General features: G+C 44.1%; 1 protein-coding gene across 1 annotated transcript in view; it reads right to left on the bottom strand.

Annotated features, from left to right (window-relative positions):
* Positions 1-24354, bottom strand: part of FNTB (farnesyltransferase, CAAX box, subunit beta) — a 79105-nt gene that overhangs the window by 18153 nt on the left and 36598 nt on the right. The window contains exons 3-7 of the mRNA XM_069596812.1: positions 21739-21811; positions 19249-19340; positions 10241-10387; positions 10070-10153; positions 4648-4734 (exon numbers count right to left, since the gene is read on the bottom strand). Of these exons, the coding sequence (XP_069452913.1) occupies positions 4648-4734; positions 10070-10153; positions 10241-10387; positions 19249-19340; positions 21739-21811 (483 nt within the window). The remainder of the gene's footprint in view (positions 1-4647; positions 4735-10069; positions 10154-10240; positions 10388-19248; positions 19341-21738; positions 21812-24354) is intronic.

Genomic DNA, 24354 nt, shown 5'->3' with positions numbered 1-24354 from the left:
CGCATCTGGCCTTTTGGAGCATATGAACAGCTCAAGTTTGAAAGGTCTGATGAGCGAAGAATATGCAAGGGACCTCTTAATTTTTTTTCTTAACTTTTCTTAACTCATCTTTAAAACACATACACACACACAATATGCATTTATTTACACATTCCACTTTCCATCCCTTTGTTTTCACATGCATGAGAGCAATTTAGCAAAATTCTTTGGGAATTTCTTCTAGCTAAATATAATGGATTGAAAAGAGCCCAGTAAAATGAAAGTAAAGGAATTTTTAAAAAGGATAAACCCATAAGGATAAAGAGAATAGAAGAGGATATGAATACAGACAGGAAATAACGAAACTGTGAAAGCTGGAAAAGGATGAAGATAAGAAGTAACTGACTTAATAGAGCTGAGAAACTTACGCCAGCCCTGAGAGGAAAGGAGGGATGAAGCAACAAAAAGCAAGGTGATGTTCTCCGATGACAAGTTGAGGGACGTTAGCTACCCCTAAAGTGGGAAGGTTTTTAACTGAGTTGACTGGTGGTAAATTGTTAAAGAGACTCAGTTAGACCTCCAGGTACCTAGCAGATGGGAGGTTGCAGGGGCTTAATCAAGAAGTGTGAATTCCAGGATTTCCAGCACAGCTGAGAGCAGGCGGAGGCACTGTACTGAGCAGGAGGATTCAGTGGAAGTCTCTGACCTGAGCAAAAGCACTCCCAACCCCTTTCCCTGCTGTCATTGTTGTTTAGTCACTATGTCGTGTCTGACTCTTTGCAGCCCCATGAACTGTAGCCTGCCAGGCTCCTCCATCCATGGGATTTTCCAGGCAAGAATACTGGAGTGGGTTGCCATTTCCTTCTCCAGAGGGTCTTCTTGACCCAGGGATCAAACCTGCATCTCCTGCATTGGAAGGTGGATTCTTTACTGCTGAGCCACCAGATAAGCCCCCTTCCCCTATTAGAATTCACAAAGCTGGCTGCCAGCTTCATACCATAACCAGGAGTCTGGAAGGTTCTCCACAGAAAAATCCTATGGACACTGATATATGAGAATTCCCCATGAATGGCTGGATCCCAGGCCACTCTGGCAAACATAGCTCTCCATCAGCTTTCTAGCACCTGACTCTTAAATATGAACATCAAACATTTAAGCAAAGGCTCTTACGTGAAAGAGATTTTTATGTAAACATGACATAGAAATAAAACAAATAAAAATAAATTGGAGGAAATAACATAAGGAGCAGAAGTAAACTTTCTAAACATTGTAAAGACAAAATACCCCTGAAACAAGAACAAGAGGGTACATAAAAAAGAAGTATTCTTTTTCTATATAAATGGAGATTAAAAATAAGCTTTGAAAAATTTTACATAGAATTACAGAAATAAAAACTCAACAGAAGGATTAGAAGATAAAAGGTAAGGGAACCTCTTAGTAAGTATGGAAGTAAAGTACGTGCAATTCTAGACTGAAGATACCTGCTGAGTACCCAGCACCATGAACAACAACAATAAAATCCTATCATGGCTCATCATGAATTTTCCAAACAGCAAGAATAAGAGAAATAAGACAGAAACAGACAATGGATTGGGAATACAGTGGACGGGGAGGCGGTAACGCACAGTGGAAACCGTAACAAGTTTTACCACTTAAATTTCTTTGTATTTCAGCTTAATATCAAATTCAATATCCCATCATTTGACACATATGGAGACTATGACATGGAGAAGTTAAACAATTTGACTAAGCTAATAAATGACAAAACTGGGCTTCAAACCCAGGCAGTCAGAATCCTGCAAATATTAATAACTACATGCTCCGAACAAAACACACTAAAACTACTTCCTGAAGTCTCAGCAAATGAAAAAAGGTAGGGATTTGAAAGTTGGAACAGTCAGTCCCTCCTCTCCCCCATTCCTCCCTTTCTTCTTGATTTGCCCTGAGGATGGCTACAGTTGCCCAACAGTGGCAAGCAGGTCAGTGGAAGGCAGCTGAACTGAAAGCCCCATATTTCTGGCAAGAAGAACCAGAATAACAGAAACTGATGAGGAATCCCAGAAAGAGGAGAGTCAGAGAAGGAAAATACCAAATTCCACGTTTAAACTTCGCTCAAATTTCTACCTGACCCTGAATCACGCCTGTACTGGACAAACTGAAAGAAGTTTCTAAGAACTGACCCAAGAGCTGAGCCCCTGCCCACTGCAATCAACTAACCAAGATGATTGCCTGCTAGAAGAAAAAGATCAACCCTCTTTAAAGCAATCTAATGACTCCAGTTTCTACAACATCTAGTAATGCGAGCTAAGTCATTCCAGTCATGTCTAACCCTGCAACCCTATGGACCATAGCCCACCAGGCTCCTCTATCCATGAGATACTCCAAGCCAGAATACTGGAATGGGTTGCCACGACCTCCTCCAGGGGATCTTCCTGACCCAGGGATTGAACCCATGTGTCTTATGTCTCCTGCATTGGCAAGTGGGTTCTTTACCACTAGCGCCACCTGGGAAGCTGTAATGTCCAGGGTACAAGCCCAACACCACGTGACACAGGCACTCAGGAAAAGGTGACATGTCAACTCCAAGATAGCCAGACGGTGAAATTTCCAGGCAAGAATTTTAAAACAGATATTGTAATTGTATATTTATCTGTATGAAGAAAAATATACTTGTAATGAATGAAAAAATGGGAAATCTCAACTGAGAAACAGAGATATAAAAAAGAACCAAACCCAGGCCATCTAGCTCAAAAGGTTATATTCTCAATGTTTAAACTAGAGCTCCCTTACTATTAAGTATTACACGCGAAGTCCTCAGTAAAGGCTGGCCATCATTACGATCAGCCTTTTTAACAATGACACTGGGAGCCATAAGATAATGGAGCAAGGCTTAAAAAATCTGAACGAATACAATTTATAGTTTTCAATTTAGAAGTCTCTAACCAAATAAACTAGCCATCAAGGGTGAGACTAGAATAAAAATAATTGCAAAATCTTAAAGATCTATCTCCCAAGTTCTCTTTTTGGGGATCTGTTGAAATAAATGATTCATTCAAATGAGTAAGGAAACCAGGAGAAAGGAGGACTGGGGCTTTACCAAAGCAGAAAAGTGAATTTCATGCTGAAAGGAAGCTTCTGGATGCCTGCTGTGCAGCTAGCTGAGATCAATATGTCCAGACTGAAGCAGGAGGGCAGAGGCCCAGGGGTAGACGACTCAAAACACACGAGCACACACACGTACACAAACACACACACACAAAAGAGAACTGATACATCACCTGAATTGTTTGACCATATTGAGAATAATTTTATAGCTCTGGCAGAAAATGTGGGAATCAGGAGGTAATGATTAATTCCAGAGGGGAAAAAAGTCATACAAAAAAAGTAAATATGATCATAGTATATCATTTGGTTTAGCTGAAAATTGTATTTTCATAGCAGTTAAGTACTACTTTGATAAAAATTAAGACATGAAAAATAAAACAATACAGCTTAGATATAATTACTCAATAGTATAGATAAACCTACTATACCTTTTTTTTTTAATTATGAGATAATTGGAGGGATCCTGGAAAGTATAGCAAATAATATATAGAACATATGTGTATCTAACACCAACCTTTGATTTATGCATTTCAGGTTTCTTTTTTAAAAATTTTAAACAAATAAACAGTTACAGATAGAACTGAGGTCTCCTGAGTACAAGTGTGCACGTGTGCATGCCAAGTCACTTCAGTTGTGTTCAACTCTGCGACCCTACAAACTGTAGCCCACCAGGCTCCTCTGTCCATGGGTTTTTCCAGGCCAGAACACCGGAGTGGGTTCCTGCGCCCTCCTCTAGGGGATTTTCCCGCCCCAGGGACTGAACCTGAGTCGCCTGCACTGGCAGGTGGGTTCCTTACCACTAGCGCCATCTAGGAAGCCCGAGGAGAAGTGCAGACTTTCTGTAATCTCATTTTTTGTTTGCTTTCCTCCCAGAAGTAACCACCGTCCTAAATTTGGTGCTTATTCTTTCCAGCATGTTTTTATATTACTACATGTGATTCTGCCATAAAAAATACAGAATTGTTCTGCATGTTTTCAAATTTCCAGTCAATGTGCTAACCTGCATGTTTTCTTTAACATTTTTTTTACACTAGTTTAACACTATCAAACGCAACAGTGTTCTGAGATTCACCCATATTGATACATGTAGCTTTAGCTTATTCATTTTAATAGCTATATTATATTCTAATGTGACTACATCACGACTCATTTACCCATCTCGTGCTTATGAACGTTTACTCCGTTTCTAGCTTTATTTACTATTATAAATGAGTCCTATGTTTGTCTCTCTCATGCATGTGTGTGAGTTGCTGGAGGAGTGGAATTTTGGGGTCATCAGCAAAGACATTTTTGAGATATTTCCAAATTTCTCTTCAAACTGGTTTAAATCCATGTAGACTCTGACTAATACTGTTTACCCAGAGTTTTGATCCTTGCCAATCACATTAAAGAAAACTAGCAAAAAGAAAACTTTTAAAGTATTTTTGAAATGTAAAATCTTTCAACCATAAGATGTCTCTTGTAATTTTACATTCTCTTCTGGTTCCTCTGCACTTCCTTTATTTTTCAGAAGTCTTGACCGCCTGCTGTCTAAGAAATGGGACAAATCCCAGCATCTCTCACCTTGCGATCCATTCAGCAGTGCCCTCAAACAGGTCTGGGGTGATGATGTTGGTCAACGAAGCTACCGAGGCAGCACAGTACGCACTTCTGGAAGGACAGAAACAGAGGGGCAAGGGTCACACTCTCAGGAAGAGCTCAAACAAGGCTCACTGAACTTCTTGGGTGGATTGCTCTCTGCCTCATAAGCTGTAATCACCACCTGTCCTCACTCCTGGTCTCCCACCAGGAGCTCCGACATTCCATTTGGATCAAGTTCCTCACAGCATGGTCCGAGAGAAAGAACATGACATTCTCTTCTCCCTACCTCCACACAGTCAAATCTACACCACACGAAATAACAGCCATATCAATTTATGTCAACAGTGAATTCAGCTCTTCTTCCAAAGACCTACAGTGGCTCCCAGAATTCCATGCTGTCATTCAGGTATTTCTGAGATGCTCCTTCATCCAGCTGTCAGTACTGTCCTTAGATCCAGGACTTGCCATGCTTATGGCATGGCCGCATTAAAGGTTAACCACATTTCTTTCAGACAGACAACCTCCAATGCAGGCTGCCAGACCACACGGCTGCACAGACCAAGCAAGAGGGACCAGAACAGACGAGCTACTCAGATCCATTCCTTAGACTTCTAAAGTGAGAAAAGAGTTTTGATTTCAAGCACCGCTCCAGTACACACACACACACTTTAAATAGAAAAAAGAACACATCCCACTTGATTTGGAATAATTCTTGCCATTCCATCCTGCCAGCCCTAACTCTTCTCAGGACCCATTTTATTTTAGCTTCTCCCTCTATGACAGAACACATCTACAAACTGTCTTTTCTTTTCCACTATGGGCTTCCCAGGTGGCGCTAGTGGTAAAGAACCTGCCTGGCAACGCAGAAGATGCAATAGACGCAGGTTCGATCCCTGGGGAGGGAAGATCTCCTGGAAATGGCAACCCAATCCAGCATTCTTGCCTGGAGAATCCCATGGACAGAGGAGCCTGGCAGGCTACAGTTCATGGGATCGCAAAGAGTCAGACACGACTGAAGCAACTTAGCACATGGTCTTTTCAAACGTCCAACATCTCAGCTTCATTTTATGTTGAAGACAAACCTGTTTGTTCTATTTTCTTTCAAGATCCTTTATCTAAGGGCTCCTAAGGAATATAAAAGAGAGGAGAGAGAAGAGTCTAGCTTCCATATTGTTCAATATGGACATAATACTAAGTCAAGCACACTGAAGGATTCCAGTGAGCTGCAGGTTATTATTCTCCTCCCAGCATTTTAATCAGCCTGCTCACACTGGCCAAAGGCACAGCAGAGGCTGAGTTAAACCAGCAGGCATCAGAAGCATGCAAGAATCCTTTCTGCCAAGTGTTATCATCTACCGTAAGCTAACTTCGAAAGTCTGACCTAACTCCTCTCAGGTCTTGAGTCTCACAAGGGGGTTCAAAAGTATTTGCTCTTGAATGTGAATATAACCTCTGAGGTAGGGAGGCAGTCAGCAGTGTGGCCTGTTTCATAAATGGAAGACCTGAGACCTGCTGCCAGATCTCACACTGAGACAATGAGTGAACAAAATACACTTTTCTTGAGCATCAGCTTCCTCTGTCTCTCTGTCCAGTCATCATCCTCTCAAATTTGTCAGCTGCCCTCTAGCCTCCTGCTGTCACCCAAATCCAAGTCATCTTTAATCTGGGTCAGTTTCCTGTCCAGTCTTCCTCCCTCCAGCCCTGAAACCAGAGGATTTTCACTAAAACACCATAATGCATTCACTTGTTCCTTTTAGTCGCTATGTCGTGTCTTTGCGACCCCATGAGCTATAGCCTGCCAGGCTCCTCTGTCTTGCATGGAATTCTCCAGGCAAGAATACCGGAGTGGATTGCCATTTCCTTCTCTGGGGGATCTTCCCGACACAGGGATCAGGCACAGGGATCAAACCCAGGTCTCCTGCACTGGCAGGAGTTTTCCTCACCGCTCAGCCACCTGGGAAGCCCAATGTATTCCCCATAGAACTTCTAACAAAACACGAATCAGATCATGTCACTCCCTATTTAAAACTTGTCAGTGGCTTCTACTACCTTTAAAATAAGCTCCAGACTTCTCAAGGAGACTGCAGTGCTCCTCGGGCTATTCCCAGCCTGGCCAGCCAGCTTCATTCTCTGCTTGCACCCCTCTGCACTTCAGCAACACTGACCCCCTCCTTCCCCAAACACACTCTACACTCTGTTGCCAAAACTTTTGAAAACGCTGGGTCCCTATCTCCCCACTACCCTCCCGGAATACGCCAGGTTATATAACCTAGATTAGGAGGTCAGGAATAAATAATTGCTCCTTTCTTAAGAACTGAGGGGAAAGATGGTGCTGGCTACAAGTTGGCTTGGATTAGCGGCAGTCCATGGGAGCTGTGAATGCCTGAGTAAGCTCATCTCAGAAATGAGGACTTGTGACAGGCCTAGAATATCAAGAGATCGGTTCTAACCCAGAAGACAGGCTAGCCTCCAGAGGTCCCTATCAACCGCTGCTTCTCTTCAGGTCAAATCCACCTGGCAGCACTCAGGAGTAACTGCTGATGCTCCCAGGCAAAGACAATTAAAGGAAAATCAAGTGAAAAGCGATGGAACTGGGGCACGAAAAACCATGCTGAGCAGGCGAAAGGGACGCAGCCTGCTAGGTTACATCCATCGTTCGCATCTTTAATCCTCTGTAAATGAAAAGCATGGTTCAAATGGCAGGACGTTACCAGAGGAAGCATATGGTTAAAGAGCTCAACAGAAACAAACCTATTTTATTGGAGGAGATTCCTCGCATTTGTCTGGCAGATATGAATAAGAACACAGAAGGAAACCGGCACCGGAATGAATAAGTTAGAGAATAATCATATCTGAAAAAGGTAAGTGATGAAATGCCGAAGCGATCTTGCCAGTGTTTGTCTGCTTTCACCTATAATCTCAGGAAACCTTAAGAAGCTACATTTGGAGTATCTGCACAACAGGATGAAAATGTAGTGACCAAGAGGGGAAAAGCATCCTTTAAATTTTTTTCTAAAGATGTCAACACAATACTGCTTCTCCTCAGTAGTTATATTGGCTTCACCGGCACTGTGATCAGTTGCTAAGTTGTGTCCGATTCTTTGAGACTCCACAGACCATAGCTCACCAGGCTCCTCTGTCCATGGAATTTTCCAGGCAAGAATACTGGAGTGAGTTTCCATTTCCTCCTCCAGAGGATCTTCCTGAACCAGGATCGAACCCATGTCTCCCGCATCTCCTGCATTGGCAGGTGGATTCTTTACCACTGAGCCACCCGGGGAGCCCTCACTGGCATATACAGTGCTAAAAAACAAAACAAGAGGTGCCAAAAGGAGTCCCTTATGCTAAACTCCACATCACCAAACCAAGACTTCATTATGGTTTCTGCTTTCCCAGAAATGGGATCTTCAACCAGTCAGTCAGGAACCACCTGATCAGCATTAGCGAAATGCTCTGCCGGTCAACCCCTGCAGTCCCGTCAAGGAAAGTGGCCTTGCAACAGCCAACCCACTCTTTAAGTGCCTGATGTCACTTTCTTGTCCCTGCTCCCTTCTGCCTACAGAAGTCTCACTGTGCACAGCTCTCCTAGGGCTTCCTTCCTATCTGAGAGATGGGATGCTGCCCTATTCGAATCAATTTTTGCTCAAATAAGTTCATAAAATTTTTAACATGCCCCTGTTTACCTTTTAACAACAGATACTGGGGTATTGTGATATAGTAAAAAACATTATTTGGTCTTTTCAGCACAGAGATCATAAAACTAGTGGAATTTTTCCTGAGTAATGGGGTGAGAGTCTTGTAATTCATAACATGCCCCATTCAACCATATCTGAGTTTATGCTACTGAGGTGACTCCTGGAGGATGGGGGCTGGCTGCCAGAGGAACCAACCATGGGATCAGAGGGTTGGAACTTTCTGCCCCACTCCCCAGAAGACTGAGTTAGTCACCAATGGCCAATTAGTTAATCAATCATGCCTACATAATGGAACCTCCACTAAAACACTCTGGATGAAGAAGTTCAGGGAGCTTTGGGGTTGCTGGCTGCACCCAAGTGCCTGTCAGGAGGGTGTCACACCCCAGCATCATGGGAACAGAAGTCCTTAGACTCTGGACCTTTCGAGACCTCATCCTATATGTATGCCCCTTCATGTGGCTGTTCATTTGTATCTTTATGATATCCTTTATAATAAATGGTATTAGAAAAATGTTTTCTGAGTTCTCTGAGCTGTCCTGGAAAATTACTGAACTGACAAGGGGGTCATGGGGACCCCCGATTTACAAATCAGGCAGAACTGGTTAACCAGGGAACCCACTATTTGTGACTGCTGTCTGAAGCGCAGACAGTCTTGCTGGACTGAGCCTGTAACCTTGTGCCAACTCTGAGTACTTAGTGTCATTACTATGAGGGTAAATACCCCCACATTTCAGGTCAGAGGTGTTGTGGGCAGAGAAACAGTTTTCCAGGTACCCAGGTTTCCAGATACCTAGTCTTATTTTATGGTTTGAACAGACAGGTTCATGAAGGTCTCTGCAGATAAAGGTTCCCTCCTTTTATCTGCAATGTGTTCTGTGCTCCACAACCTTCATGTGTTTTCTTGCCCTATATTTTCAGACCAATAGTTAAGCCAGGGTATTTATCAACTCGTGTAGAGGACAACACATTTACAAATAGGCAATAAGATGGCTTTGCTATAGAAACCTCATAACGATTTATTTATCAGACTAAACAATAATAATTTGGTATATATCTCAATGATCCACTGCTTGTGAGAAATGACTAATTCAGTGAATTCCCTAGATGTTTTATAGGGAACCTCCTGCCAGGTGAGTAAATGACTTGCTAGGTACATCAGACAATTCTTGAAAAAAAAGTATTATTTTGAGCCAATTGATTCCAATCAGTTAATGCCACTGTTTTTCAGAGACTCCACTGGCCCCTAATGGTTTCTGCATTGCCCAAAGCAGTTCTCACACAGGTGTTAAACATTCTCACGCTTTCATCAAATGCATCCAGAAAATATTTACTTAGTCCCCACTGGGCCTTCGCCTCCCTTCCCATACCAAAAAGATGAAAGATTATATTACACTATACAGTTACATCTATGGTATAGCATCTCATGCCAAACAAATGTATTTTTCATTTTTAAAACAAAAGCATTTGATTTTGTTTTTGTGTTACTTATATTTGGCATCTACATAAAAGAAATCAAGTGACAATGAGCCCTGAGGACATCTGGCCCATATTTGCAGGGATGATGAACCATGTCACTGACACGTCTCTCTGTGTGACATTCGGTGAGACAAGGTGGCGATGTCCTGTGTCCTTCCCTGGGTTTGGCATCTCTGATGGCAGATAAGCCTGAGAATCTGCTGATACAGCAGCCTGAGAAAAACCCCACTCACCTCACGTCCACCTCACCTCCATCGTGCATGAGAAAAGAGCCATCGGGTTGCTTCAGCGAGTACAAATACTGGAGAAGCTTCTCTCTTGAGAAGGGAGGGAGGTGATAGTCAGCGCAGCGTCAGCAGATGGGAGCCCGGCTGGGTGTCCGGCCCTGCTGGCTTTGGCTGTACCTGTTAATGACGTCATAGGCCTCCTCGGTGCCAATGATGCACAGTGCGTTGACCGCTGCATACGTGGGTGCAAGGTGTGGGTACTGGCCAGGGCCCCCTCCAAAGCCGCCTTCTGGGCTCTGACACAGCTCCAGGAACTGACACACGCTAGGCACACGGCCAGAGGGAAAAACAAAGACAGCATTAATTCCAAAACACCGAATTCTACCAGAGTCCAGGCCTTTCCAAGGCTCTGCCCTGCCCAAAGAGAAGAAACACCCTCCCACCTAGTGAATATATATTGAATACATCTGTAAAGGATGTATTCTCTATATCCAAAGGATGAATTCTCTACCCTGCCTCGATCAGCTTTGTAGTTAAGCATTTGCCCGGCTGTGAAGCCAGGAACACAAGGCCGGGCAGAAACATATAGCCCTTCAAAGAACTGGAGTGAGTCTCATGCTTCTCGACCCAGTCCTTCCCATACTTTTCTCTCAATTTGCCACCCCAGAGCTATGGAACCAGTCTCTTCTCCTTGCGTTTGGGGTAGCTCCGAGGTTTGGATTTTGCCTAAATCGTGGTGATACTCAATTACTTTTTCCCCCACTAACTATGCTGGTCTAGAGCCCTCACATAGGCCTATCAGAAATATTTAAAGAGGTGCCTTCTCACTCTCGTTGAAGCCTCAGCCCTGGTGGGCTACTGATATTTATTCGTATCACTGACAAGAAACAAGCTTCCAATGGAGTCTGTCTCCATGGTTAGGAGAATGAGAGGTGGGCTTCTGCACACTGAGCTCATGGTGGCAGACTTAAGCACTGCCAACTCCTATCACAAGAATGCATGCCAGGGACTTCCCTGGTGATCCAGTGGCTAAGACTCTATGCTTCCAATGCAGGGGGCCCAGGTTCAAACCCTGGTCAGGGAACTAGATCCCGCATACCACAACTAAAGATCAAAGAGAGTGTGCCACGACAAAGACCTGATGCAGCCAAATAAACAAGCAAATACTTTTCAAAAAAAACAAAAGAAAAGAAAACAAGAATGTATCCCCAGCTGTGGGCTTTTGAAGAACTTTTCAGAAACTCCAGCGCCTTCACTGAGGGAAACTGCTATATTGAGGGTTGGCCTCTAAGCCCTTCCTTCCAAGCATGTTGTCAGTTTGCCCAGAAGTTATCTGCTTGCTCTAGATGAAACCAAGAGAGCCCCTCTTTGTCAGAAGGTCCTCTGAAGTTCATCGGAAAGGAGACCCCAGGAGAATTCTCAAGCTGTTTCCCCAACATAGCAGGATCCCAGCTTCCTATTGGGACAAGGCCTCAGTTAAAAGCATGCGTGCGTGCAAGCTCAGGTGCATCCCACTCTTTGTGACCCCGCGGATTGTATGTAGCCCTCTAGGCTCCCCTGTCCATGGGATTTTCCAGATAAGAATACTGAGTGAGTTGCTATTTCCTTCTCCAGGGGATCTTCCAGATCTGGGGATCGAACCTGCATCTCCTACATTGGCAGGTGGATTCTTTACCACTGTGCCACCTGGGAAGCCCCTCATTTAAGAGAACCAGGGGCAAATCTGAGTCCTTCTAGTGCTCAGACAGCCTTCTTTTCCTGGGCTTTTCCATCTCATTCCTTCTTATCCATGCTGCCAAAGAGATCACACAGTCTTCTTGATCTCAAGTAAGACATGAGTTAATGGCTGCTCTCTCAGGTCATATTTGATTACTTTTGATTTCAGACCTGCTACATCACCTGGGCAGGGACAGCCATAGAAAATGCTGCTGATTTCCTAGTAGAGTCCTGAAACTGTCACAGGTTAAAAGCAATACACACTCACTTCATGTTCCACCCACAATTTTACTGTAGGAAGCACACAGATTGAAACTAAAGTTGATGATCAGAGAAGGAAGACAATTCTGTGGCATGTTTTTAATAGCAGTTAATTTTTGCAAAGAAAATGAGCTTGTCACTAACGTTTCCCAAACCTTCATCAATTCTTATCCTATTTCCCGGAAACAAATGGCAAAGGAATTCCCGGTCTAACAAAAGTTGTCTGCACAAAAAGTTTTCTGTATCACAAAAACAAACTTTTTTTTGACTGATAGGAAACAGCACATGTTAAAAAAAGAAAAGGAAAAGGAAAAGTCATCTAGTTACCCATTCCCTTCCCCAGCTCCCATGACAAAATTACACCAAATGCAATACTCCTGACCCTGAGGCCTAAAGTCTGGAGTAGGCTGGGATCTGAATGTACCAGAGACATCATTAAATCACCCCTCCACGCCAACTGTCCCCAGCTGACAGGCTACATCTGAGTGACTCCAGGGCTGTGTTGGGGAACTGGGCTCGGCTCTTCTCAACTCGGAGGCACTTCCGAACTACAGAACATTTTGATCCATGGGCTTTCCAACTTGTACCTTAATGAACTGGCACACTGACCACGAAGCTACCAGCTGTTGTGGGCACAACTCCAAGCAATTCTGAAAAGCAAAATGTGAATGACACTCTAACTATCCAAAGGGGGAAAAAAACTTAGCTTAGAGACCAGAAATTCACCAATTTAATTTAAAAAATCGCAAGCAGGAAACACTGAGCCAACACCCAGAGGGGCACGCTTTGTGAAAAACAAGTATCATAGATCACTCCCTCACTCATAGGGGTAAGCAATCCAGTAGATCAGTTTTCTTTCAAGTCAGCAAGGCATTTCGTTCTCACTTACACGACAATTTCCAACAAAGTGGGAAACTATCTCCTAGATCAGGGTTCTAAATAAACCCCAAATGCATACATTGGACTCACTGGAGGGCTAATGAAGAATACAGAGACCCAGGCTTGCTGAAGCAGGAAAGAGCTGGGCCTCTGTATTTTTACCAAATTCCCAGGTGATGTGGATATATACAAAGTTTGAATACCACAAGTCTTTGCTGTGTAATTAGAATCACTTTGGGAATGTATTTAAAAAAAATTCCAATGCCCAGGCCATACCTAGTACCAATTAAATCAGAATTGCTGACGGTGGGCCCAAGTGGCAATAGTTCTAAAAGTTCCCCATGTGACTCCAGTGTACAGCCAGGTTTCAGTGCTTCTCTAACTTGAGAGTGTACAGAAGCCACCCAAGGATCTCATCAAACTGCAGATCTATTTCAGCAGGACTAGAAGGACCCAAGATTCTGCACGTCTAGCAAGTTCCCAAGTGACGGAGATACTGCTGGTCTGGGGACCACATTTTGGGTAGCGATGTGATACATCTGCTCTGTCCAACAGGTAGCCACTAGTCACATGAGGCTATTCACATTTTAATTATATTAATTAAAATTGAGCTCCTCAGTCACACAAGCCGCACTGCAACTGCTCCATAGCTACATGGGACTAGTGGCTGCCACAAAACATAAAACATTCCCATTGCTTTAGGAAGTTCTATTGAACACTAGTGCTCTATCATCCAGCTATTAGAAAGTACATAAAAACTATAAGAGGATCAAGTTCAAAGCAAGAGTATCAACGATTTACTCAGACTTTTAGGGGATGATTAAGGACAGATCTAAAGCTGGTTGATTCTGGACAGCACTGTCACCAGTGTGGATGAAGGGCTTAAAAGCAAATAATCAAAACAAGCAGGAAATCTGTAAGGAGAGGAAGCCCAGAATAATAGTAAATCAGAAGTCAACAAGAATAAAACAAATGAGGGAGTTCCCTGGTGGTCCAGTGGTTGGGAATCCTCCTGCCAATGCAAGGGACACGGGTTTGATCTCTGGTCCAGGAGGATCCCACATGCCATGCAGCAACTGAGCACCTGTAGAGACCCACGTGCCCCAGAGCCCATGCTCCTCAAAGAGAAGTGACCACAATGAGAAGCCTGTGTACTGCAACGAAGAGTAGCCTCTGCTCTCTGCAACTAGAGAAAGCCTGCGTGTGAAGACCAGTGTAGCCAAAAATAGCAGAGAATGAAACAAATGAAACAGATGTAAGTAGCAAGTAATGTACTCAGGGATGGCAGAAGTGGGGGACGAACAGAGTATATAAATATAAGGTGGGAAACAACAAGGAACACAGCAGAAAAAGGACCAGAGGTTAGGGTTCATGAGTTGTGAACAATAATGAAAATGCTTCTTAAAAGCATCATAAACACAGTATTGGTCAGAACTATAACTGGTTCAAGACTCCATTTTCCAACTCAAAGGAAGTTGAGAACAGAGTTGTAAAAATGTCTCAATATAGAAGTGATTCCAAGGCTTATTATTACAGAATACCAAAGTGAGGGAGCTACCCAGCAAAGTACCTCAAGTATACAAAGGATAGGGCTTCCTGGTGGCTCAGATGTTAAAGAAACCCCTGCAATGTGGGAGACCTGAGTTCAATCCCTGGGTCGAGAAGATCCCCTGGAGAAGGGAACAGCTACCCACTCCAGTATTCTGGACTGGAGAATTTCATGGACAGAGCCTGGCAGACTACACAATCCGTGGGGTCCCAAAGAGTTGGACATGACTGAACAACTTAAAAAATAAAAAATACAAAGGATAATTACACAAATTTTCGGTAAAGAAATGAGAATTAAAGCTACTCTGTAGCAAGAAGAATTATATCTAAACTAAGATATAAGAAAAAATTAGTTTAGATTTAAGAAAAACTGAAGATGGTTATTTTAGAGCAGAGTTTCACCACTGCGGCACTATTGATATTTTGGGCTGGACAATGCTTTGTTGTAGGGACTGTCCTGTGGAGAACATTTAGCACCATCCCTGACCTCTCCCTACTAGATGCCAGCAGCACCTGGCCAAAAATGCCCAGAAGACAAAAGAAGACATAAGCTATCTTCATTGAAAGATAAGGAAACAGACAGATTAGATTTAAAATTAAAAGGAGAGATATTTTAGGAGCTATTCGAGAGACAAGCTACTGATAAACTTTCTAAAGGGAAATGACAAAACACTGGCACATGAAAATTTAAATTTAATATTTGGGAAAACTTTACAAATGGAAAGGTCCTAAAACAATTTTTAAGTTAAAGATAATTTTCAGATCTTATAGAAGCTAAAAGACCTAACTTAACATTGCCATGGTTTCCCTGGGGTTTTCATTTTACTCCATGTGTTTCATTAAGTAGCTTTCAATAACGAAGCAAGGGATTCTCATTTTTAAAAAAATGCTTCCTTCAGTGCCAAAGTCATTAACAAAGCAAATGTACTTAGTGTGTTTCCAAAATATTAATTTATTTGAGGTAAACACATATATAAATTTATGGATACACTCTCTTAAGAAGGGCACACTTAATTCCTATAAATACATTATTATTGAATATATTATTCTTGAACTGAATATATCATTCCTGAAAGGTTTGACACCAGCAGTAAAAGCCTGGCCTTGCTGGTTCTGGTCAGCCGTCACAGGAGCTGACAAAAGTGGTTTGTCCACTAGAGGGACCTCAGCTTGTCATATTGTTCCCAGGACAAATGGAAGCACAAATGTGAACAAAACAGGAAAGAGAAAGAAACCCATGTGTGTGAATGTGTGTGCGTTGCACACTAGGTCGGGGAGCAGAGACAGAGGACAGTAGAAGAATAAACTCCAGAGCTAAACACACCCTCTATGTCACCTTAACATTTGTATAAAGGAAAAAAAAAAAAATCTGACCACATTTTCCAAGCATTTCTTCTCCCTGTGCAAAACAAATAAAAAAGCAATCTCCAAAATTAGGTAGTCTTTAAAAAAAAATCCCCATATTTTAATAGAAGTCATTAAGATTTTTCTATTTCTTACTAAAAAGAGTTTATACTATTATAAGTCAAGCTACTAGGCTCTGTTCCTAACAAATATTATTAGCACCTAGAATTAACTGCCTGCTAGGCATAAGACAAAGTTCATTATTGGAAAGTCTAGGTAATTCTTTAAAAGTTTGTTAAATCAATGTTCAGAAGAACCACAGGTAAAGCTTTGAAGGTGGCTGTGAAACAGAAAATTTCAGTCATTAACTATCAAGCAGCTCTTGCAATCAGGACAAATCAGCTTCTAAATTTTAAAACATTCTTTTGATTACAAAACAATGGATTCATTGTAGAAATTTTAGAAAATGCAAATAAGATTAGAAAAGAAAAAAAATTACCTTTAACCCCATCGTCCACACAAATAACTCCTATTGTGTTATCCTATACATGTTATGCTATACATCCTTCTGTTTATTTCTATGTGTAGAACCACCTTTAATTTTAATCTATAAAAAATGAATCTTTAACTACCTTTTCTCATTTAAATCATGAGTATCTCTATTAAACACACACATTTTTATATATAAATATAGTACAGTATAGTGAAAGTTGCTCAGTTATGTCCAACTCTTTGCGACCCCATGGACTGTACAGTCCATGGAATTCTCCAGGCCAGAATACTGGAGTGGGTAGCTGTTCCCTTCCCCAGGGGATCTTCTCAACTCAGGGATCGAACCCAGGTCTCTCGCATTGCAGGCAGATTCTTTACCCTCTGGGCCACCAGTGAAGCCCGTATATAAATACACACGATTATGTGTATATACAAATTTTTAAGTGAGGTACAACTGACACGTAACATTAGGTTCAGGTGTACAATGTTATGATTTGATATTTGTATATACTATGAAATGATCACCATAGGCCTACCAAACACCTGCTAACTTTTTAATTTTTAAGTGGCTGCATAATATTTCACTGTATGTATCACGACACAGAGACTTCACCTAAACTTTACACTTACGACATCCCCAACTATTGATATTTATGTTGTCTTCAATTGTTCAGTGTGAAAAGCCCTTCAACGGGGTCCTCTCTTCCTAGCTGATGTTGTCACAAAAGCTGCTCCAACATTTATTTCCTCAGAAAAGCTTTACCAATACAACACCATAATGCACTGAAGAATTGATGCTTTGAAACTCTGGTGTTGGAGAAGACTCTTGAGAGTCCCTTGGACTGCAAGGAGATCCAGCCAGTCAATCCTAAAGGAAATCAGTCCTGAATATTCATTGGAAGGACTGATGTTGAAGCTGAAGCTCCAGTACTTTGGCCACCTGATGCGAAGAGCTGACTCATTAGAAAAGACCCTTTCCCTTCTGGTAAGACTGAAGGCAGGAGGAGAAGGGGACGACAGAGGACGAGATGGTTGGATGGCATCACTGACTCAACGGACATGAGTTTGAGCAAGCTCCAGGAGATGGTGAAGGACAGGGAAGCCTAGCGTGCTGCAGGCCACGGGGTCACAAAGAGTCGGACACGACTGAGAGACTGAGCAACATACAACTCCGAGTACAGAACCTAGAAAAACCCAGAACTGATGCTGATCCAGGTTCTGCCACTTCAGGAAGCCCTTCACCATCTTCCCACTTCCGATCAGCTTACACCCACAGGGGGCCTCCTTCCTGCTCCAAACCGCTGTTTCTCTAGGGGGCGTCTGTACTTCACTCTCACCGACTCCTCCAGAGTCTTCTGTCTTCTCTCACATCCGATTTTCCCATTCCATCTATCTCGACTGTGTATGTGACGGGTGGGGGGAACTTCCCAAACAACCCCCAACCCCCAACTGGTATTTCAAAAACACACAGGCCTTTATTTTGACAATTAAATTCCTGTTACTGCAGAAACTGTGTCCAACTCTACATCCAGAGCTAGAAGCAACTAGGCTTGCAGCAGCTCTGTGATGTGGAAGACAATGCGTATTTTTCCTCTCCCTCTGAAAGCACTGTACACATCACAAGGGTTAATGGCCTAATTCTTTATTATCTTTTCTATCCACATTCATCACAAGACACCCTGCCCAGGAAGGCAAGAATGAGAGGTTATTGTTAAGACGGAATGAATGAGACAATGTGTGGTTCTGTTCGTCTGACCTGACAGCGTGACCCAGGCAGAGGGACTGTGGCCAGGGAGGAGCACAGGCTGGCCTCCACGCACCCCGGCACAGCCGCCCCTGTGCACCGCGGGCAGACAAACCTGGCCCCAGGCCTCCCTCCGACTCTCTACCTTCGGAGCAGCAGGGGATGCTGTTGAGAGAAGGTGCTCTCTCTCAGTGAGAACTAGGGCATCAGAGCCAATTCCTGGTAGCCCCTTACTACCTTGGGTACCCCTCAGACTAGAGTGATGATCAGTTTTTTCCCTTAAAATATAAACTGTGGGGCTTCCCCAGTTCAGAATCCCTGGTTCAGAATCCCTGGTTCAGAATCCGCCTTACAATGCAGGGGACAATGCTTCGATCCCCAGTCCGGAAAGATCCCGCATGTCATGGAGTAACTAAGCCCATGGGCCACAACTCCTGAGTCTGTGCTCTAGAGCCCACAAGCTGCAACTACTGAGCCCACATATGCAACTACTGGAGCCTAAAGCCCGTTTACAGCAACGAAGACACCCAGTGCAGCCAAAAATAAATAAAATCTTTTTTTAAAAAAATAAATGAAGTGTGATGAATTTCTAAGGATGAGAAGCCACAATGAGGACACCCTCTGCGGAAGCACTTTGGGAAGAATCTTATTCAATTAGTTGCTTAGATCTCTAATCATTAACGAGAAGTTTAGGAAAACGATGTCCTGACATCTGTACACCAAGCCAGTAACACATCCACTGCCATCAAGAGCCAGACCGTCCCCCAGGCATTGGCAAGGAGGGACTTCTGGGCAGGTATTTATGGAAAGCAAAGGCATTTTTGTCCACAGGGTTGCCACATGCTTCCCCATAGATGCTATTCAAATGTATACTGTACTTTCTGGAAAAATCAGGTTTTTCCGGCGTTGATGAAGACTTTTCTCAAAGACCAGAGCAAGAGCCCAGAGAAAAGGCCACAGAAGAAACAGAATCCTTCTCTTGGAAGTTCAAAGTCTTGCTCTACCCAAGGGCACACAATGGGCTTCTGAAGCGGAGGAGTTTCAGGAAGTTACTGGAGGTCAAGAGAAGGGCAATGGTTTTCTTTGCAGCACTCTTGTGTTTTTCATTCAAAAGAAATAGAACAGAAACTGAACAAAAAGAACCCTCAAATTCAACACCCAATTTCAGGGGACACCAGGAGCGCCCCAAAGCCAGACTCACTCTGCGGCCACCATCTGGGGGATGGGCTCATCCAGGAGTTCCAGGCTATGCAGGATCCAGTAGCAGAGCCATGGGCGGCTGGCATCCAGACACTGTGAAAGGGGCAGGGCAGAAAACACACCCCTTATTCAGAATCGTTCCAAGACCCTGCTGACAAGGCGACATCTGTCTCCCTCCCAGCCGCCTGGCAAGGAGAAGGGCCACCTTGGAGGGATGAAGGACACTTTGCCTGAAGGCCTTATCCCGGAGCTGAAGTGACCATATGTGAGCAAAAGACAACGGGACAAAGGCGTTTAACCTGAACCCAATGGGTCCTTCCCTGACAGGCACTGAAAGAAGCCAAGCAGAGGACTTTTCCCACGGCAGAAACTCAAGTGCTATTGTTTTCTCAGTGTAGACCCAAGGAGAGCCACAATTACAAGGAAGGATTTCCTGTATTAACTCGTTTATTGATTTAGCAAATATTTAATAAGTATCTCCTCATGCCCAGCACGAGGGGCACAAGAATGAAAAAAATTCAGTTCCTTCTGTTGAGGTGCTTGGGTTAGAATGCGTGCGGTTATCTGTAGAGGAGGAGGGTGTTAGACAGACACGGAAGCACTAGTGTGTTTCTGGAATACGGCAGAACAAAACAAGTGCACACACAGAGCTGGATAAATGCTGTAATGGGCACAAGGAAGAAACTGGCTAATTCTGCCTGAGCAGCTAGAAAATGTTTCCATAGGTGACCTGTGAATAGGTCCTGATCCTAATCCAAGCCATAAATACTCAAGCATTCAAGCCTAGGCAGGCAGGTAGTATTATCGCCCCAGTTTTACGAATCTAAAGTATATAAATGGTGTATAAATGAGATCCAGAGAGATGAACTTTTTCCAGATGACAAAGACAGTAAATGTAAGAAACAAGAACCCAGGTTTTTAGACTCTCGATCCAGTGCTCTTTTCATTGGCCTAAGCTGCCCTCTTCATAAACTTGCTCACCACCTAGGGGCAGCTGGTGTGCTGACAGAAGCTGTTGCCATGGGTTTCAGTGCCAGCTCCTTCTCTCATTAGCTACGTGGTGGTGGTGGTTTAGTCACTAAGTCATGTCCAACTCTTTGTGACCCCCATGGACTGCGGCCTGCCAGGCTCCTCTGTCCACGGGATTCCCCAGGCAAGAACACTGGAGTGGGTTGCCATTTCCTTCTCCAAGGGATCTTCCTGACCCAGGCAATGAACCCACGGCTTCTGCTTGGCAGGTGGATTCTGTACCATTGAGCCCCTCACTAGCTATATGCCTTTGAGAAAATTAATTAATTAATCTTGCTAAGCCTATTTCCTAATATAGAAAAAAATACTTACCTACCTCCTGGACTAGCTGTGAGGATTAAATGAGACAATGAATGACAAACGTTAGCACACTATTCCATGAACTGTTAGCTTTCATGGTATTAACTGTATCAGGACTGACTTGACCCGAACCATTAAGGACTGAATACTGAAAGTCCACAGGCCAGATGTAGCCCATGGATGTGTTCTGTTTGTTCCCTGTAGTGTTTTGTTTGTTTAATTAGGATTAGTTGTAACAGCTACAAGTTGAGAGATCCATAGAGAAATCTGAATTTCTGGCTTCATTTCAAAGAAGAAGAAGAGATCCGGCAACCCTGGGTCTGCAATGCTGCTTGACAGCGGCTGGCAGGAACAGAGCAAAAGCATGGTCCTCCGGTTTGCCTCAGTTCTGCTCCCCCGACCATCACCCACCACCGCAACCCAGCCCACATCCCTGGCTTATGCCACTTGCCTGAGTCTATAGGCCCAAACCCTTGTGGTAAATAATCAAATGTGGCCCAAAGAAAAAGCAAGTTAAAAGCAGAGCTGCTCTGTGGAAAGTGGGGCAGAAGACTGCAGCCTCTGGTTCACATGTACCCTCTGCCTGTCACTCAGCCCCTAGTCCCAACACCCTTCCCCTCCACTTCTGCTGCCCTCCCCTGAGCCCCTCTGTAGACCTCAAGGACTCTAAGGAATATTGACTTAAAATCCACTTCATGTCTGAGCATTTTTACCGTGTTAAATTGCAGAGTAGTTTCTGGGACTTATACACTGGTGCTTTGGCCAGTAGAGAAATTAGATCTGCTTACAGGGCAATGGGGTGAGGATAAACAGGTGAGGATATCTAGACTGCCTTTTAGCTAATAGTCAAAGAGCATCTAGAAGAATGCACATGAACCCCCCTCAGCCACGATGTGGGTGGAAGGAAGCCCCCCGGCCCCGAGCTGGGGGCTCCAGTAGCTCTGAGCAAGGAGAGACTAGAGGAGCTTTAGTTTCAGAAGTAGGTGTCCCAGCTCTGTGGGGCCAGGCAGCTGTGCACCTGGATCCTACCAGAGCCACGTGGACAGCAACCGAACCTGCAACAGGCCAAGCCCACACATGCCTTTTACATCCAAACAGAAAAAAGAAAAGAAAGATTAAGGCGGATAATCTGATAGAGAGAGCTCCTGGGCGAGGAGTTTACCTCGTAGGCATCTGTCAGCTGTCGGAGGCCTCTTTTCAGATAATGGAAGTGCTTCTCTCTCTGCAAAACAAGCCTGGAAAGACAAAGAGCTTTAGTAAAACTACTCTCACAGCCCCTGCTTCCCCCAGTACAGAACACACGTGTGCACACGGGCACACCCGCACATTCACACCCACACACGCACTCTCACCTTCTGGTTACCCCCCCACAGTCAATGAGTAGAAAACAGCAACCTGTTCAGCTTCCCAGGACACCTACACCTGAGAAAAGAGGCCAGCCTCTGAATGCCTCTCAAGTGTCTGCAAATCATACTGACCAATGTTTGGGGGGATCCTCTCCCTTGTGGCTGGTAGATTTGGGCGAGAAACGCCACCATAAGCACACTTAGCCAGGCAGCAAGAAACCACCCAGGAAGTTCCTCTGGGGTCCAGCTGAGAACAGATACGTTGTGGCTCTCCATCCTGAGCCTCGCTGTGTCCCTGACTTAGTTCACCTCTATCGTTCCAGTCATTTCTTCTGGGGTCACTTCTCTGAGGTCTGAGGTTTGTACTCTGCCTGCCCCTCACTCATCCGTCTGTTACTGTGCTATGCTGTGCTAAGTCACTTCAATTGTGTCCGACTTTGTGACCCTACGGGCAATAGTCTGCCAGGCTCCTCTGTCCACGGGATTCTCCAAGCATGAATACTGGAGTTGGTTGCCATGCCCTCCTCCAGGTGATCTTCCCAACCCAGGGATCAAACTCACGTCTCATGTCTCCTGCATTGGCGGGCAGGTTCTTTACCATTAGCACCACCTGGGAAGCCCTCAGGCTATCATTCCCTCCCCACATTCCACTTCCACGTGCTGCCCCACAGTCCTGGCTGGAGGATCATGTCTGTACGCTGCAGCCAGTCGCTCTCCTTGGCCCTGATGTCAGCAGCACTGGCTCTAAGATGGACTGTATCTGCTGTGACCACCTGCACAGGCAGGCGAAGGGCAGGGGGCGGCTGTTTTTTGCTGGGTCTTACAGAAGGGGGTCTGTCTGTGTGGTTACAGAAGGAAAGAAAAAAGCAAAGAATCTGAGACATTCACTGTGCTTGCTGATTCCAGAAAAGAAACGAAAGAAGAAGCATTCTCTTCCCTAGGTATTCAATTCAACAATTGTTTATTGAACTCCCACGGTACTGTGCACAGAATAAGTAGTCTTTACTTCAAAAAGGCTTCCAGTTCAGTACTGGAAATGAGATAAGGACATAAGTGGTTACAAGATGATGAAAAAAAAAAAAAAGGGTAGGTTTCATAAAGAAAAAACATATAAAATGTTCCTGAGGCTCTCAAGTGGTTGGGGGAGGCATCTCATTCAGAAAGAAATGATCAGGGGAGGCTGCGTGAACAGGTGGAACTTGAGGTGGCGGCCCTGGAAGAGGGAGAATGTTTTTACAGGTAGAGGAGAAGAGGAGGTGAAGTGATGGTGGGAAGACAGCTCAGCCGGAAGGAAGAGAAACAAAAGGAACCAAACCAGGGCCATCCGAGAGAACTTGCAGTGATGATGAAGAGTCTTTGTCTGTACTGTCTAACAGGAAGCAACAAGCCTCGTGGGGATACTGAGCACTTGCAACGTGGCTATTGTAACTGAGCAACTAAATTGTAAACTTGGTTAATTTGCGTTTAAATGGGTGCAAGTGGCTAACAGCTTCACTACATCCTACAGATGAATATAAAGCATGCAGGGGAAGTGACAAGTTGGGGACTTGGCCAGGCTGTTAGGAATGAAAGAGGAATGGTCAAGAAGGGACCTGGGATGCCAGCTAAGAAATTTAACACTCAAAGGGAACCGGCAGTAACATGGGGAGACTTGGAGGACATTATGCTAAGTGAAGTGAGTCAGACAAAAAGATGAATACTGCCCAGTCTCACTTGTATGTGACACTCGAGGGCTTCCACCAAAAAAAAAAAAAAAACCCTGAGCTCATGGATACAGAAGACAGACTGGTAGCTGCCTAAGGTGGGAGGTGCAAGGGGATGGCAGTGAAATAGGTGACGGGGGTCAAAAGGTACAAAGTTCTAGTTATAAAATGAGTAAGTCATGAAGAAGTGATGTGCAGCATGGTGACCTTAGTCAATAATAATACTGTATTGCTTCATGTGGCAGCCTGAATGGGAGGGGAGTCTGGGGGAGAATGGATACATGCGTATGTACAGCTGAGTTGCTCTGCTGTGTACCTGAAACTATCACTACATTGTTAATCAGCTATACTCCAATATAAGATAAAGGGTTTTTTTAATTTATATAATAATACTGCATTGCATATTTGAAAGTAGCTACCAGAGAAGACGTTGAAACTTCTCATCATAAGAAAAAGAATTTGTGAGTACATATAGTGCTGAATGGGCTTCCCTGGTGGCTCAGAAGGTAGAGAATCTGCCTGCAGTGCAGGAGACCTGGGTTCAATCCCTAGGTCAGGAAAATCAAGAAGGAGATGGCTAGCCACGCCAGTATTCTTGCCTGGAGAATTTCATGGACAGAGGAGCCTGGTGGGCTACAGTCCATTGGGTTGCCAAGAGTTGGACACAACTGAGTGACTTTCAATTTCACATGGTGCTGAATGTTAATTGGACTTACTGTGGTGACCATA

This window comes from Ovis canadensis, chromosome 7 (genome assembly GCF_042477335.2).
Source record: "Ovis canadensis isolate MfBH-ARS-UI-01 breed Bighorn chromosome 7, ARS-UI_OviCan_v2, whole genome shotgun sequence".
Lineage (NCBI taxonomy): Eukaryota > Metazoa > Chordata > Mammalia > Artiodactyla > Bovidae > Ovis > Ovis canadensis.
This window is presented reverse-complemented; position numbering and strand designations above follow the sequence as displayed.